At 39.9% G+C, this 18,843-nt stretch overlaps 1 protein-coding gene across 2 annotated transcripts in view; it reads left to right on the forward strand.

Moving 5' to 3' along the window:
* The first annotated feature begins 3,162 nt into the window (after positions 1-3,162).
* Positions 3,163-18,843, forward strand: part of LOC139743482 (peregrin-like) — a 46,017-nt gene continuing 30,336 nt past the window's right edge. For both annotated transcript variants that reach the window (XM_071653966.1, XM_071653965.1), the window contains exons 1-2: positions 3,163-3,541; positions 16,046-17,696. In XM_071653966.1, the coding sequence (XP_071510067.1) occupies positions 16,150-17,696 (1,547 nt within the window). In that variant the 5' untranslated portion in view covers positions 3,163-3,541; positions 16,046-16,149. The remainder of the gene's footprint in view (positions 3,542-16,045; positions 17,697-18,843) is intronic.

An 18,843-nucleotide genomic window follows, 5' to 3' on the forward strand; every position in this document is an offset into this window, starting at 1 on the left:
GATAAATTTTTAGTTTCCCCAATCTGCGCCGTCTAAAAAAAACACGCATCCGGGATGCCGATGTGACTGGGGCATTACATCAGAGCATGCAACCTCTATCACGGTGTGTATTAGTCTTTGTCCCCAGACTTCACCCATATTGAGCATCGTCATTATGTTTTTCCAACGATTATAGTCTGCTTACCAAGCCAATTGTTCAAGGTGTAACTACAAGAATCATATACGGGATATAAATGGGCAAGATTTTCTTCCATGACACAACAGGGGCCATGGAATCGGAGGGGGGGGGGGTGCAATACAGGCCCCCGCCCATGAGATCTATATAAAAAGAAATACTCGTATAGGACCCTACACGTACACAACATCCTGACATTTTCCTAAGGTTCCCCTTTAGATTCGATCTCTACGTCTACGGCCTATATGCACAAGATTGAAAGCATCAAAACTTTATGGCACAAATACATACACTAAAAAACAACAAAAACAAAACAAAGCGAAACAAAAACCGCGAAACAAACAGTCCCCTCTCTATAGGAGAGCGCATTATTTCGTTAGAACACCGTTATCTGCGGTCAAACGACTGAATCATGAAATGCATTTCACTCTTATATCGTATATAGCCACAATATGAAACACCTTAGATAGGGCTACCGTGTTACAATTTCACCAAGGAGAAACGCCTAGCTTGTAGGCCCGTCCTACATTTCAAAACATGACTAGCTCTAGGCCCTAGCTCTTAGAGGGGAGGGGGTATCTCACCAGGGAGGCTTCCCACCTCCCTGATCTCACTGAACGGCGAACGTTTGCGAACGTAGCGAATTTGGGATTTCGCCTGGGTTCGTAAAGGGTTGCAAAAGGTTCGTTAACAGTTGCAAGAAAGTTCGCAAACGGTTTTTATTGTCGCAAGCAGTTTTTCTTGTCGCAAAGAAATTTTGAACATGTTCAAAATTTCTTTGCGAATTTTTATTTTCGCTAACAGTTGCAAACATTCGCAAAACACTCGTAAGAATTCGCAAACGGTCGTAATACGGTGTCGCTAAAATTTTTATTTGATTCGCCACTGCTAGCGAACAAGTAACCATATTATGGTTTCTATATAAAAAAACAGGCATGGTTCCACTCTAAGAAAGTGTTTGAACCTCTTGAAATCTCCATCATGTAATTGCTGCAAAAGCGTTTCATAATATTGACCAAAGTCTGTCCTCTGCAACAACCACTCTCTGACCAAAACAGTCTTTCTTTTCTTTAGTCTTCTTTTCTTGTTTTTCTTCATCTTCTTTCTCTTAAGCTGCATGATAGCTGTAGCAGCAGCCAGGCAAAGCAGCTCTTAAAAGATGTAAATATCAGCACGTTGAGCCTCTTCTTGGCAGAAATTCATTTCCATATTCTGGAAATCCATCTTGAACAATGGTCACAAGAGATCTGAATGCAGTGGAAGGTTGTAGGCCTACGTTCGTTTTTTTCCTCTCACCTCCCTGGTTTTATCGGTCTGACTATACAATAATCGCCTGGTACTTTTCCAGGTCCCAAAACATTCGCAAATTGTCGCAGGGATTTGCAAACAGTTGCTAATATTTGCAAAACTGTCGCTAACATTTGCTAACATTCGCTAATAGTCGCCACCTGTGTTTCTCAAACACTTTCGCCAACATTCGCTCAAGTGATGCTAATTGTCGCTAAACATCGCTAACTGTCGCTAATGGCAGAAGTGAACGTTGATTTTTCGCAAACATTCGACAGAAAAGTTGTTCGCCGCTCAGTGAGATACCATCTATACAGTATACAGTAGCCGCTCTCGATCTCGCTCTGTCTAAGCATGTTATTTTCTCCCACACGTATTTGCGCGAATGAGAAGGTGACACATATTTTTGCGAGATGTTGATTTCGCAGATTGACACTGAGGCCAGGTTGTGAATTTGCTATGCCCTAGTCTGGCGTACAGACCCGTTGCTCGTACTATTTCGCTATTCAGGATATTGATGCCCTCAACGTCGAAGACTGGTATCATTTTAAAGGACAAGTTCACCTTGGCTATAACATGTGGATTTAGTGAACGCAGCAATATTAGTGGAGCACATCAGTGAGAGTTTGGTGAAGATCCATTCCAAAGTTATGAATTTTTGAAGTATCTGCACAGTCCCTGCTGGGTGAGAAGACTAATACAGTGTATGATGTCACATGCGTACCGTGACGATAAAAAGGAGAATTCTACACAAAACTTTTCTTTTCGAATAAAATGCAAATTTCTTTGACTTGTTGCTGCATAATTATGTCTAGGTTAACACTATTCCCCTGCTTCCTGAAAGAGAGAAGTCGAGTGTTCTTTTGTTATGCGAGAATAGTGAAAATATGGTTGAATTTTCTTTATTCTTCAATCATTATAGATGTGACATCACAAGCTAAGTCTTCTGATCCAACCGTGACTGAGCAGAAAGTTCAAAAATTCATATTTTTTTAACGGATTGCCCAAATTTCCTCAAACTCTCACTGATATGTTCTACTAAAAATATTGCTGCATTCTCTCAACCCACATGTAAAAAAGGTAAATTGCCCTTTAAGGTGGTTTCGACAAGTTAGGTAAATTCGTCGCGCTGGAGTCCTGTTGGCAAAAGGTCTGGAAACCAGACTAGCTATGCCCCAGATGGCGGCATTTTCGCGCGTTGTTAAATTCGTGGTGCACCAGTGATTCGCGAAATTCGCGAAAATAAAACCCTCCCGAAAATGACAGCTAATACAGCAGAGTAGCTCGAGTGCACTCGGAACGAAGACGAGTGCATATTCACTGTCAAAATTTATTTCAATGCAGCCTACAGGCACAGCATTCGTGATACTGCTCAATGTTCACATTTGGCCTGGCACTCACAGAGTGTGGGACAACATCTGTACACATATTGGGATTCGATGAAAAGGAAACAAAAGTAATGAATGGCCTGAACAAGCAATTATTCATTTTGAATGAACATCGCTGTGTATAAAGCGAACAGGATGTTTACAAAGAACAGAGCCAGCCGCTACATAGCCAGCTTGTGTAGCAAGCCAGCCCTCGCCCTCTCCCTCAATAAATTCTTATCGTCTGGCAGCAGGTGGCGCTAAAACACTACAACACATTTTTTTGAAAAGCTAGGGGCGCCTCTTTCGTTCATGCACTGAAAAGATGTCTGATTATGAGCTTAGGGCCGACGTTCGACTGCGCATCAGGACGAGACAATCGCTGGATTTTGGCATCGAATATCTCTCAAACCATACAACGTTTGGCATCATCACCCTCTGGAATATGTCAAGCTGACTTTGAACTATCATATAGCGGATTTTTACCTTGCGCTTTGACGGAAAAGGGTGTGTAAATGTAGCAAGCCTCCGTTCGTTCGTCTTTGTTCGGACAGATATTCTCGAAAAGCCTACGTCCGTACGTACAATCCAATGCATCTGCTTGTGTCTTCTACGGGGAACATTACCCATGCAAATGCCCGCCTATGGAGCGTGCGTGTTGTCGGCTAGCTGACCGTGCGAGAATGTGATGTGTGTGAAAAACGCCGAAAAGGTATTGTGATAATATATTTTAGAACATTGAACCGACTGATTATGCCTTGTTAATTTGAGTGAGTGTGACACTTGTTAAAAAATTTTGATTATGAGGGTTGGAATGTGTTGCCTTGGTCATTAATGTGTAATTTAGTGGGGCGTGCACGGGATTCTCGCGCTCTGCACAATCGTCACGTTGAACCAAAGTCTGCCTGAATGCATATTCATGAGGTTCGAAACCATTTGAACTGGCACGGCTAGCTCGTTGTGGAAAAATATACCTCGGCAAATGGCTTTGCCTTTGTTACGGGGAGGCGAGGTATGGGAATTTTAACGGGTAATTCCAGTTTGAATGCGCCAGCAGCTCATTCGCACGCCGTAGACATATGTTTATTTCTTCTTCTTTTTTCCAAATAAATACCACTATGCACTATAGAGGTCTAAATATTTTTGACAATATGTAGTCTGATGTGGTTCTGCATGAACCCGGGCCATAGCCATAGACCAGGCAGGGCCAGGCCAAGGGGGAGGCCGGAGGCCGGAGGCGGAGCTGCGCGGAGGGAAGTGCAAGGTGGGATGGATGGTGGTCTCACTTCCCTATCATGGCTAGTGATCTATAAAGACCAGAGGGGTCTCTAGAAGATCTAAGTGATGAACAGGTTCCATATGACATTTGCTCCTGCAACGATTGCTCCCATGAAATGCAATCATGCCAAGCCAAACATTATATGTGACCGTGCACCTCAAAACGAACATAAAGTCGCACACACTGATTTTGCGTGAGGACTGAAAATAAGTGAAAAGGGTCAACCTAGCCCAACTTGACTTTTTCATATTTTCTGAAAGAACGGGTCTTCTTTTACATTATGATAAAATTTGGTATCATAAAACGGGCAGGAAAGTGTGCTTTTTTTTCAGCAGTTTATCTCGAACATTTTTGGTAGAATAGTGTGATTAGGTGTGTCTTTAGAATCCCTTTTTCATTTCTGAAAAATCTTGTCCACACTCTTCACTTTCAACTCCAATAACTTTTGAAAGGATAGTGCTACTGCTTTGAAAGTTGGCATTAATTATGGACAGAATGTGTTAATGAGGCATACTTGATTTCAATTTAATTTGATAATCCCTTCATTGTTGTTACTCTGGTGGTTTACTTCCTGTTTTTGTCCCATTCATCGCACAGCCAGCACGGTTTGGTAAAGATTAAGCGCTTGAAAAGACACTGTACTTCCGAGTCTCTTTTCTCAGTTCACACTTTTCCTGAGTTTGTGCTTTCTTTCCAATATTTAGATAGGTTAGAAGAGTCCATTTGATTTGAGTTATACATCATTTTAAAGCTTAAAGTCTGCTCTTTCAGAATATGGTCTTAACTAAAAATTTTTGTCTGGCGACTTTTTGTTTGTTTTGAGGTGCAGGGTCACATATGTCTACACAAACATTTGTAACCCTGACTGTTTATACTCCAACAGTCCTCGCATGAAACTCATTACAATCAATATCACAATGATCCTGGGTCCCTAGGTTTTTATTGACCCCCTTTAGTCCTTGACAAAAGAAAAATACATTCGTACAATGTTAGAACTGTATGACCGACAAGGTACCGGAGCAATTGTCACAGGAGCAAATGTTGTGTCACCAATGAACCAGAGTCCCAATGGAAATAAATAGATACAATGTAAATAGATACCTAAATGATAGGCCCTACACACACTGTACAACGTTTGTAGTCATAAACAATGTAGTGTACCACATATACAAATATTGTAGCTCAACCCCGGGGCACTGTAACCTGAGAAGTACAAATTTGTATGTATAATTGGGGTCATTGACGGTCACTGCATGGTGCGTACATACATTGTGCATTTGTAGCTTTGCCTCTGTACTGCAAGTCATTATTCAATTCAATTCGTTTATTTCCATTTCAATCACAAAAAAACAACATTAAACATTCAGTGTTACAGATGAAACAAAAACAATGACATATACATGTAAAAAAACCACAACAATGACATCAGAATTTGTAATACAGTTATAAATTGTTCCAGATTACAACAGGCAACAAGTAAAATGGAAAATGGTGTACACATAAAAAACTAATAAGGCCTGTAGGCGTACGTACACCGTTGTTTACCACAAATCATGTAGAATTGGAATCTAAGTTATTTTCAAAAATCATAAATCAGTTTTATACAGAAGATACACAAAAGAACATAAAAACAAAAACAAACATAAAAAAGATGGTTAGATACATCAATGTAATTTTAATAAAAAGACAAAATATGTCTTTTATACTGCTTCTTAAATAATGTGGCATACATTGTATGTACCGGTACATCACTATCACAGTTGTGTGCATGCAGTAGTGCCATGCTCAGGGCTGTGCTGCGCTTTCCTCAAATGGTACAGTAGAGCTCTATTTCCTATTATAGAATGGGTAGCGAGAATCCTTCGATCTGATTGGTCGAGAGCTATGTGTTCATCTTTACTGGCCGCACGCTGAGTCACAGTGGTAAACATGTTATCGCGCACTTACATGTAGCAAGAGTACGCGTACTTGTAACAAAGGTTCGCGCACTAAAGCAAGCGTTCGCGCACTCAGCTTGGCCATGCATCCAGTAAAAACGCCATGCATCCAGTAAAAACGGTAAGCACGGGTATGCATGCCCGTTTACGGCAAGCCAAAAGGAAATGCATCCAGTAATTTTGTCATCGGGTAACACGATAGAAAAATGGGTTTTTGACAAGAAAATTACCCATTCTATAAATCAGATGACGCACATGTCTTTCGTGCGTCAGTCGGAATATAGTGTGCATGCAGTAACTATAGAATTTAGCCTAAACCCACTCGGTTTCGCCTCGTGGGTTAAGCATTCCATAGTTACCTTATGCACACAATTCCGACTGACGCACTCAGACCTGTGCATCATTTGTATACCGATAAAACTCCTATATAAACTCCAAATTTTATTGTCCAAGACTGGAAATTCATTTTGCCCAATTGATCGTGGGCCCGGCAGCCACTGAGCAGCGCCAGATCGACGTTGCTCTAACTTTTCCAACTGTTGAACGGCAAACAAGGTAGCAGCAACTCCCATCTTTTAACGTCTTTTGGTATGACGCTGCCGGGGTTTGAACCCACGACCTCCCGATTGTGAGGGCAGCCGCTCTACTCACTGAGCCAACACATCGGTACCGATACAGGGTATTTAAAGGACAAGTTCACCTTCATAAACATAAGGATTGAGAGAATGCAACAATATTAGTAGAACACATCATTGAAAGTTTGAGGAAAATTGGACAACCGATGCAAAAGTTATGAATTTTTAAAATTTTTGTGTTGGAACCGCTGGATGAGGAGACTACTACACCTTGTGAGTCATTTGCGTACAACAGTATAAAGAAAATGTATAAGAAAATTCAACATATTTTCACTTTTTTCGCATAATAAAAGAGCACTTGACTTGCCTCTTTCTAAAGACAGGGGGAATAACATTACCCATAACATTTGTCGGTAACGAGTCGGGAATGTGAACTTTTTTCAAAAGATCGAATTTTGTGAAATTCTCTTTATATTTTTCTTATATTGTTGTACGCATGTGACATCGTACACTGCAGTAGTCTTCTCATCCAGCGGTTACTGCACAAAAACTTCAAAAATTCATAACTTTTGAACGGATTGTCTGATTTTCCTCAAACTTTCAATGATGTGTTCTACTAATATTGCTACTTTCTTTCAAACCTTATGTTTATTAAGGTGAACTTGTCCTTTAATTTGTTTTGTGCACAAAATATTGAGACTTGGGTCTTTCATTGGGGTTGGGGCACATAGGCGAAATCTCATCACCTGCTAATACAAATGCTACTTCTGTAAGCGCACATTACCCAAAGTTCAATGTGTGGTGTACAGTTGAACCTCTCGTATCCGGACAAGTCGGGACCGGGGCTCATCCGGATAAGGGATTTGGCCGGATACGGGAGACTCAATGCTTTATACATGTACATGCATACACAAGTACTGATGTAGCCCATTGTAACACCACATGTAGTAATGTGTATACTGCAACCTTTTCATTGTTACATTTGGGGATGTTTGTGGATGTTAAAATGTCTGAAGAGTGAAGTTAAGCAATTTGGAACAATGGAAGGAAATTTGATGTAATGTATGTTAATCGTGTTGGAAGTAATATGTAATTCATGTGTGTTTGTGTAGGAGTTCTCAAGGAGTTGGGAATCCCCCTTTCCTCCCGTAATTATATGAAAAGAAAAAAAAATTCACGGCGAGATTGCGTCCGTATAATAGAGAGATCCGGATAAAGGGAGGCCGGATAAGAGAGGTTCAACTGTACTAGTATAAATTATTATGTCATGTACGTGTATGTGTACATGTACATGTGTATGTTACAAAATGCGATAAAGGAGATCTTCTGTTTTTTATGTTGTTATGCTCGTTTAATGTTTAGGTGTCCAACCCTTTTTGGGGGAATACCAAGTGTAACACACATGTACAGCGTGTATGTTGTGTTCAAAGCCTTAATGCACAGAAATCCAGAGACTCCAACTCTCCCGTTTTCGACGGGAGATCTCCTGCCGAAAGCCAATTTTTGCAAAATCTCCTGTTCTGTCGCTTGAGATTTAATTTCTCCCGCCCTGGCTCTGTGTCTCCCGCTTGAAATGATTTCTTACTTTAATATCATTGCATGTTGAAAAATAAGCCTCAGATAGCACGAAAGAGTATCTAGAACCGAGCCTCCAGGGCCCTTAAGCGGGCAATGGAACCTGGCCACAAGGAACTTTGCGCTTTGCGCTCGTGATGTGTGCTTCACGCACATCAAATTGGAGTCTCCCATTTGCTAGGGGTTTCAGGCGGGAGAATCTCCCGAACACAAGGTGCTTGGGGTTGGAGTCTCTGGAAATGCCTAATGATAAATTACGTTTAGATCATTTATGCAAGCACACTTTCATGAGTTGTCTCACAATAAAAACTCATAAAAAAAAGATTAAAGGACAAGTCCACCTTCATGTATTAGTACTGTATACATTTACATTGTAGGATTGAGTGAATGCAGCAATATTTTGAACACATGGAAAGTTTGAGGAAAATCAGACTTTCCATTCAAAAGTTATGAATTTTAAAAGTTTCTGCACAGTCACTGCTGGATGAGAAGACTACTACAGTGTATGATGTCACATGCATACATGTACGTGTAGAATGATGAAGGAAGACTGTAACAAGGTATTTATAAAGAGAATTACACAAAATTTCATTTCTTGAAAAAAGTACACATTCCCTCGACTAGCTGCTGACATTGTTAAGGTAATATTATTTTCCTTGCCTCCTGAAAGAGGCAAGTCAAGTGCTTTTTTATTATGCGAGAATAGTGAAAATATGTTTTATTTTCTTAATGCTTTCCTTATTAAGGAAAGCATTTATAAAAAAAATTAAACATAAATTGTTTTATGCACTTGACATCATGATCTGTAGTAGTCTTCTCATCTAGCAGTGACTGCACAGAAACTTCAAAAATTCATAACTTTGGAATGGCTTGTCCAAGTTTCCTCAAACTTTCACTGATGTGTTCTACTGATATTGCTGCATTCTCTCAATCCCTGTCCTTTGATATTAAAAGGTTACTTTATGAAATATGCTGTCCCGCTGTGATGCTTTGCGTCATACTGTAAAAACAGTATTTAATGAACATGCAATGTAAGCAAGCACTACAATGTACACAACTGTATTTAATATTTTGATTGCCGCAGAGTTTTGGTCATTTTTTTTTTTCAGTTGAGTTCAGAGTACAGATAGTACAACTGTAAGTTATGAGAATTTCTTTGCAGGTGCAATGGTCATGTATTTGTACATTATGTACAGCTGTACCACCAAGTACATGTCAGAGATCATCTTTTTATACACATAAAATACAACGTACATCTATAGCCCTGTACTGTCAGATTTTTAGAGCATCAAACAAGAGTGGGTGTACTTGTGTGGGTTGTGGCCAATAATTTTATGTCTTGCTATGAGCCCACTGATTCCCTTCAGTTGCCTTGTTACAACCAATTTATACAAATTAGACATTACAAATTGTATGTACAATGTACTCATTTAGAATTTCTACACATGCAATATTGTACGTCATGTACATCATGTACGTCAATGTACAATAATTCTACTCATCATTATAGAACATTAGCACAGTTCAGCATTACAATCTGTACCACTCCTCTGCTTTGCTGAAGACAAACGGCATGCCTATTACAAGTACACCTACAGCAAATGCTTATCAGTGCAAGTAAGCTAAGGTAACTGTACTGTAGGATTTGTACAAGTTTGTACAATGTACATAGCCCCTGTGTATTAAAATCAATACAGATGCAAGATTTCCATATTGCAAGAACATATTTGTGGTAGTTTTTTTTTTTCTTTTTTTTTAAAGCATACGATAGCGAGAGAAGAATTTGTTATTTGTTATTGGAAAGTTGTAAAAAGTTTACATTGTTTGATACTTACAATGTATATTTTATGTTGCCAGTACTGCTCAGGATGCCTGAGATAGGTAATAATACAGTTGTAATAGTACAATGTATGTAGCTATTGCCTTTCAGGGGATATAGCATTAAATTGCCCAAGTCGAAGACAAGGCAATACAATTCTAGTTCAGGCAATTAATGTTGTATCCTTCCCAAGGCCAATCCATAGGATATTATTAACCTGGACATCAGTATTTCCCCATGTACAGTTGTACAGTGCGAAATGCTCGGGACCGGCAGTTTTCTTTCGTTATAACAAAATTTCGTTAGAACCGAACAAGGGCAAGTCCAAGATAACACGCACGTTACGTATGGGACATTCAGAGACTTTTATGACCTGAAAAATAGTATTAATGGCCTTTGATCATATTGAACTTCATCATGGTGATTGATATCGAGAAGAAGTATAATCATGTAAAAAACTGAGAAAAATTACCTTGACAATTCTATTCTAGAAGAGAAAATATGTGCCGTTACGTATGGGACCAGAAAATTTTTGTTTTTTTGAACATTTTTTTCAACCTCAAAACTCTCTGAAAGTATATCATTCTACAACTTGTAACTCACTGTGATGAAAGTCACAACACTCAAGATTATAACAGGTAAGTTTCATGTCATTAGGCAAAAAGCTCTAATTACAGGATCTAATTAAAGATAGACATGACGTGTTACGTATGGGACAATTACGTATGGGACAGTTTGTCCCCCATTCATTTAGTGTGTGAAGAACCATGTTTATGGGTATTTTGCATAATTATTGAAGTAAAATCAGTTGAAACTACTCAAATACTGATCCAGATTGTCAAGGAAACAATATTCCCCAAATATTTACCATCATAATCACATTCAATCATATTTCTATATTTTTATGACCAACCTGGGTATGCATGCCCTTTGTCCCGCATTCGTTTAGTGTGTGGAGAACCATGTTTATGGGTACATGTATTTTGCAAAATAATTTTGCAAAATGCCCATTTAAACAAATTTTTGCATAATTATTGAGGTAGAATCAGTTGAAATTACTCAAATACTGATCCTGATTGTCAAGGGAACAATATTCTCCTGATATTTACCATCATAATCACATTCAATCATATTCTATATTTCTTATGACCAACCTGAGTATATATGCCCTATTTTTATCAGGATAGTTACTACTGAAAACTGAATAGTTTAAAGTGTTTACTTGCATTGATGAAGGGCAGTTTGCCATTTAGTTTCAATAAAAAACAACTTGACACAAGAAATATTAAGTTTAATAAATAAGCAATACATCACCTGCTGCGTGGAACCCCGGTGATTGAGATATATATGATGTCTGTCTAGCAGTCAGGTCATTGATTCGAGTCACAACTCAGTATGTATACCCATGAATTTTGTTGTGGCTACTACTGAAAACTGAATAAGGACAATTTGTGTATCACTTGCAATTAAAAAAAAAATCATTTTACTTTTTTTTTTCCCATATACGTGTATATCACAACCATTTCAAATTGGATCTCCATCACATAAACTTTGAATTCCTCTAGTCTTAGGATTTTATGCTCTCAAGTAATTCATATAATTGGTTTCCAATCATCTCTTTAAATGTTGAAAACTGAATCCCCATTTCTACAAAAAACTATACCATCCCTTTAATGCTGATTTTTCATTGTGTATTTTGCCATTTTCCCCTCCCCCTTTCTGAAAATTGTTCAGTCAAGTTCATGTATTGTTTCAAGTGTCTATAACTCAAAAAGTAGCTACAATGTTGGGATGCTTTCTTCAGGATGATTGACCATTTGTGTACTGAGAGACCTTCCCAGCTAGCTACATGCATTTACATGCAATATGTATGAGGATGTCCCATACGTAACGCATTTGTCCCATACGTAACATTATTTCAATGCCTAATAAAAAATATTTCTTTTACCTTTTTTTTCTTTTTTCTCTGGTATTTAATTTCTCTAAACAATAAATTAGAACTTTCCAAAAGGGCATTAAAATAACCTTAGCAATTTCAGAAAAAACCTAAAAAAATTACCTCATTTTGTTACGTATGGGACATCTCGTGATAGGACACGAGCTAATTTGCATAATCATTTGCATAATCCCTAAATTTTTATACTGAGTTAAACTATGTGATGAACTTCTTATGTCCACATATTAATCAAATATTATTTGCTTTCCTTTGAATTAATATGAATTTTTATAAATGTCCCATACGTAACGCTGTGTTTCACATTTATGCAAATGAAGCCCTTGAAATTTGCATAAATTTACATAATATCATTTTTTCCTCCACGGAAATCAAAACTTCAACTCATAAGCTTCAAACTGATACCAAACATGTCAATATTGAGCAAAGATGAAATTTTGCCTTCTGAGGGGACCTTATCTTGGACTTGCCCACAAATACAATATACAGCTGTATAATGAAAACAAGGAAACCACAGATATCATATTCTGTTTGCTGAATACTCATCGTACGTTGGAAAGCTATGTGAAATGGGATGGGATTATTGTATTACAATATTAAACGCAAGAACCCCTCAGAAACTGTGCGTGACACAAGGAGCAAACACAGTGATGTGAAGCATTCGCCCATGCAGAGACGCTGTACATTGTAAATGCTTGTTCCGCTACATATTTTCGAAAGCAATTTGCGTTTCGTTGTAAAGGAGCACATTTCTTTTGTTTTTCTTTGTCAGTGGCGCTCGGAAAAGACTTCGTTATAACAAAAATTTCGCTATAACCGTCTTCGTTATAAGTGAATTTTGTACCATAGACTTATAATGGTGTTAATTTTGGGACCAGAAGTTTTACTTCGTTATAATGAAATGTTGTTACAACCGTGTTCGTTGTAACGGGAGTGCACTGTACACCCTACAGTAGTGTGGTCATGTCATACAAATGTTGTAGGAGAGGGTGCTAAGGATATGATTATAACAGACACTTCCACTCCTGTTTGGATGGTTTCTCGGAGTTCATAGAAAGATTGTTATCAGAAATACCAGTAGATGAACCATTCTCCCCCACATACACACATACGTGTATACGCACACGAATGAATGTTCATACTGTATAGTCAGTTTCAGTGTTACATACTCACATACGCCATATATTTCGCGAGTCTAAAATTTTGCGAATCGGGAACTCCCGACAATTTTGTGAGTGGTTAAATTCGCGATTGTGGAGTCCTGTACTGAAACGTACACTGTAGAAGTGTTCACGTGTACGTTACAGTTTGTACATTCACATCGGGATCAGAGTCAATATTTTCGCATGTCTTTAATTTCGCAAATAGCACCCGACTCGCGAAATTCGCGAAAATAAAAACCTCGCGAAATATTCGGCGTATACAGTAGTTTACACACATTTGATACACCGACTGCATAATAATTAACTTTTCTAAATACTTTATTTTTGATACAAACAAATATAAAAAAGGTAACTCTCGGCTGCAAGTGGGGTTATACATGTACATGTGTATGTTGCCACCATCTGCATCTGTCTAGATTTTTATACCCCAGCACACACGAAGTGTACACGTACAATTAAGGGGGTATATCAGCGTGTGGTGGGGCAGTCAGTGGAGCTGCCCGTTGCAAATATTGCGTCGCGAACTCCTACAGTTTAGAAGCAATTTCGGTGAAACTTTGGGTACATGTACAAATTGTAGATGTGCAAGACGTTTTTGTGTTTGTAAGAGAAAGCATTGCCATGGCAACCAAAATTTTCCCAAAACCTTGAGGAATGAACTACTTTCACATCTATTTCAAATTTGGTACATGTATGTAGTCTGTACAATGCACACATACAATGTGTACAGTGATCTACATGTAGGCTTACCTGTAGTTATGCAAGATACTCTGTGCTTTAATCCTATGAGGCATTACCATGGTAACTGCATATTTTCTTGAAAATCTTGTAGAGTGAAATATTTTTGTATACATACTTCCATAGTTGTGAAGCAATGGAAATCAAATTTGGTGGACATACATGTATGGCATTGAGGCATACATTGTACATGTACATAATGTACAGTAGATGTGGGGACCCGTTTTTTGTTTTTGCCAGACAGCGTTGCCATGGTAACCACAAGTTTACCCAAACCTTGTGACATTTAGGGAGTTCTACATACACTTGTAAACTTTGGATGTACAAGAAGAGCATTGCAGACCTGATCAACCTACCTATGTACATGTACAAGTGTACTACACACACACACACACACACACACACACACACACACACACACATGTACACACACAAACAGAACCTTCTATCAAACCCTGACTTTTCATGGGAGTCTGAGCTGCTGAAGTGGAGTTATTGGGCCGAATGCATAAAACAAGCAATTGCTTGTAAGCAATTACTTCAAGCAAAAGCACAAGCTCGTCTAGCAAAAGGTCTAGCTCAAGCAAATGCTTAAATCCATATGCATAACCTTTTGCTTGTGACCATACCTTTTGCTTGTCGCGCACAAGCAATTGCTTGCATTTTCAACAAAAGGAACGTCACGCCTGTGCGAACACAAGAACAAAGGCGAGTGTGACAGCATGTAGTTGAAAGGGCGTGTGTGCGTGAAACATTTCCTGACATAGCAATAGAGCTATGAAATGGCACTCATAAATGCGCACACCGACGCACACACAGATCTACACACACACACACACACACACACACACGTACTGGCTGATTCCCATCACTGCTTGTAGAGATAGCCCGGATCTGCCAGATCTCACGTGGAGAGAGGTCTTCTTGCTCTCCACCATACCTGTTTTTCGTCACATTTTGCGTGCTGACCACTGGACATTCCCGTTGTTGAAATGAATGAGTTTCTTACACTGCTAAAGAGTAATTTCTTTTAGATTTATAGCACTGCTGCACAAGTGTGGTCTTTCTTGTATGATGTGAAAATGATACTTAAAAGGGAACGTCCAAGTTAAGCAAAAGCTCAAGTTCATTTTACAGAGCTTGAAAAATCGTAAGCAATTGCTATGTCAGCAAGAAGAAGCAAAAGGTATGTTTTATGCATACGTTTTTAAGCAAACGCTTGGTCTCTAAGCAATTGCTTGCGGGCAGCAAGCAATTGCTTGTTTTTATGCATACGGATTGGAGTAAAAGGCTAGCACAAGCAATTGCTAGCGTTTATGCATCCGGCCCATTAACTGTATCTTAAGTGATAGTTCTAGTTGTAACAAGAAAAATCATTACAGTGCCAGTACATGTACATGTATCTTGTTATAATAGGATTCACCTGTATTACAGAGATGCCAAGGTCAGAGATCAACTACAGTGTATCCACATTACAGGCACAAGGTTACAAATATCTTTGCTGCCCAAGGAAGGGAGGTGCAAATTTGTGGGGGGATGTGGGAGGGGATGCTGTGGGAGGGGATGGAATCCCCCTCCCACGGTAAGGAGCTTGATCGTTTGAAAGAGCAGCTGTAAATCTTGTGGTATTATGCATTGTACTAGTATCATTTGATCTTGTTTTGATTTTTTTTTTTTAATGCTCAAATATGTGACTTTTGTGGCACTCGGAAATTCATGTTTTTTGTGTGTTTTAGGGGTCTTTTTTGTGAGGCGGTGCATGAGTAAAAGCTTGTCAAGCATGTTACAGTGGAGTGTGAGGAAGACCCTATAGGCATGATACACATACTTATGTGTACACCAAAGGTGGGAAAACTTGGTACAACTGTAGGTCTGGTGTTGTTTTGTAGTTCACCACTTATCTCTCATTCAAGATGACTCACAAATTGTATAATACAGTACATGTAATGTGCACAACAACAGGTTGTTTCTCATACACATGTATATTGTACAAGTGTACACTTGTGTAATACAAATGAAGACTGTAAATTAGATTGTGTACATGTATCACATTAAAACACAAACTGATATGTTGTATACATACCTATATATCAAAACTGTCAGAGAAAATTATTCTGTAGATATTGTACTAATGCCCTCATTTTATCTTTTAAATCCTTTTGGGGTTTTTTCACAGAGGAAATAGCCACTGAGCAGCAAAGATGTACAACATATTGTGCAAGTAAACCAACTCAACCTCACAACATTGATGACTGAAGAAGCAAAACAAACTTTGTTTCTATGAGACCGTTGACTACAAAGCCAGCCACCATGCCAGCACCGGATTTTGATGTAAAGACGTTCTGTCATAATCTACGGGCCACGAAGCCTCCGTATGAGTGCCCCATAAATGACTGTGGGAAAGTTTACAAATCACTGAGCGGGATAGAGTTTCACCTCTTCCACTTTGATCACGACAATCCCAATGGGAACGGATATGCGACACCAGTGAAGCGTGGGGGGTGGAGAAAAACGCGTGGCAATAGCCGGCCCAACCAGCGTGCTTCTTCGCCGCAGCTGATTCGCTCCCCAGCGCGGGAGGCCCTTACTTATGCCCAGGCACAGAGACTTGTGGAAGTTGACCTTGATGGTCAGACCCTGCGGCTGGACATCTACGAGAATATTGATGTGATGACAGAAGACGAGTTTGAAAGTGAAACGAGTGAAGAGGAGAAAAATGAGAAACCACCACAGACTAAGGGGAACAAGGTAGTCGAGCAAGCACAAAAACCCTTGAAAGAGAAGCCTGTGGCGTCTTCGCTGAAACTACCAGAGGCTTCCTTCACTGTGTTGACGGACTACGAAGAGCCACCAGATATTCCTAACAGACCAAATGCGTACTTTAGATACATTGAAAAGACAGCAGAAGAGCTCGACGACGATGTGGAATACGACATGGACGAAGAAGATTATGTGTGGCTGGACATGATCAATCAGAAAAGAAAGAACTCAAGTTTGAATATTGTCTCCCAGGAGATCTTTGAGCTGTTGATGGACAGACTGGAGAAAGAGTCCCACTTCCAAAGCCAGTCCTCAGGAAAGCCAGATAATCAACAATTTATCGATGAGGATGCTGTGTGCTGCATATGCAACGATGGAGAGTGTCAGAACAGCAATGTGATATTATTCTGTGACATGTGTAATCTCGCTGTACATCAAGAGTGCTATGGAGTGCCGTACATTCCAGAAGGACAGTGGCTGTGCAGGCGGTGCCTCCAGTCCCCCTCGCGCGCAGTGGACTGCGCTCTGTGTCCCAACAAAGGCGGTGCGTTCAAACAGACCGATGATGGGAGGTGGGCCCACGTCATGTGTGCTCTCTGGATCCCCGAAGTGGGCTTCGCCAACACAGTATTCCTAGAACCCATTGACAGTATTGCCCACATACCGCCAGCAAGGTGGAAACTGACGTGCTACATCTGCAAACAACGTGGTGTCGGTGCATGCATTCAGTGTCACAAAACGAACTGCTACACGGCGTTTCATGTCACCTGCGCGCAACAGGCTACTCTCTTCATGAAGATGGAGCCTATCCGCGAGACGGGCATCAATGGCACTTCCATCAGCATTAGGAAGACGGCGTATTGCGACATCCACACACCAGCAGAGGCAGAGAAGAAGCCCATCATGAACAATGAAAAGACGTGTGAGATGGATGGGACCGATAAAGGTTGGTCGACCAAAAAGGCCAAAGCGCAGTCCAGGAAGAACATGAGAAAGGCTCGCAAGATCCTTGCAGAAAAGAGGGCGGCAATGCCAGTTGTCTCCATTCCATGCATTCCACAACAAAGGTAGGTTCTAATCTCTTGTAAGCTTTTCTTGCCGATATCAAATGTCTGAAATATGGAATTCAGACATATTCAAGGCAATACGTATGTATACATTGTACATGTATAGAGTTTCTTTTTGAGCAAAGAATTGTACATCATGTACAAAGTATGTACAACATTGTATGTCAAGGTATGGCACATAACAAAGATGAAGCTTGACTTTGATTGTGGTGTTATGAAATTTTCCTAACAAACTTAATGGGGTGTATTCTAATGTCCAATTTGTAGTTGCACACTGTCTTATATGAACATTTCAAAGAGACATGGACATGTGTTATAAGACTACCATGTATTGTATTGGTATCATGTGAGTAGACTGTTGTTATTGTTAATGACTTTTTAGCTCACCTATAAAAGTGAGCTATTGCGATCGCTCTTCGTCCGGCGTCCGGCGTGCGTCGTGCGTAAACTTTTTATACATTTTCATCTTCTTCTTGAGAACCCTATAACCGATTTTCACCAAACTTGGCAGGTAGCATCCCTAGGGGGATAGATCTCAATTTGTTCAAATAGGCACCATGCCCCACCTGGGGGGCCCCCAGGGGCCCCCAACCCCCCCCCCCCCCCCAAAAAAAAAAAAAAAAAATAAAATAAAATAAAATAAAAAAAAAATTAAGGAATCTTTAAAAATCTTCTTCTCTGGAACCAGAAGTAATAGAGCTAAGTTAATACCATGAGTAAGTACATTGATGACTGCAGTTTCAAGTTTGTTCGTGGCAGAATCAGGGATCCCCCCCCCCCCCTTGGGACCCAGGGGAGGGGGTAGGGAGGGGTCCTAATGGGGCCTAAATTGTACATTTTCATCTTCTTCTTGAGAACCTCATGACCGATTTTCACCAAACTTGGCAGGTAACATCCCTTGGGGAATAGGATCACAATTGTGCAAATGGGCACCATGCCCTACCTGGGGTGCCCCCAGGGGTCCCAAACCTCCCAAAATTAAGGAATGTTTAAACATTTTCTTCTCTAGAACCAGAAGTGATAGAGCTAAGTTAATACTATGAAGTTAGTACATTGATGACTGGAGTTTCAAGTTTTTGTTCATGGCGGAATCAGGGGTACTCCCTTGGGACCTGGGGGTTGGGAGGGGTCCTAATGGGGCCTAAAT

This window comes from Diadema antillarum, unplaced genomic scaffold (assembly GCF_040938485.1).
Source record: "Diadema antillarum isolate AM-2024a unplaced genomic scaffold, OU_Dant_1.0 seq00001085_RagTag, whole genome shotgun sequence".
NCBI classification, from domain to species: Eukaryota; Metazoa; Echinodermata; class Echinoidea; order Diadematoida; family Diadematidae; genus Diadema; species Diadema antillarum.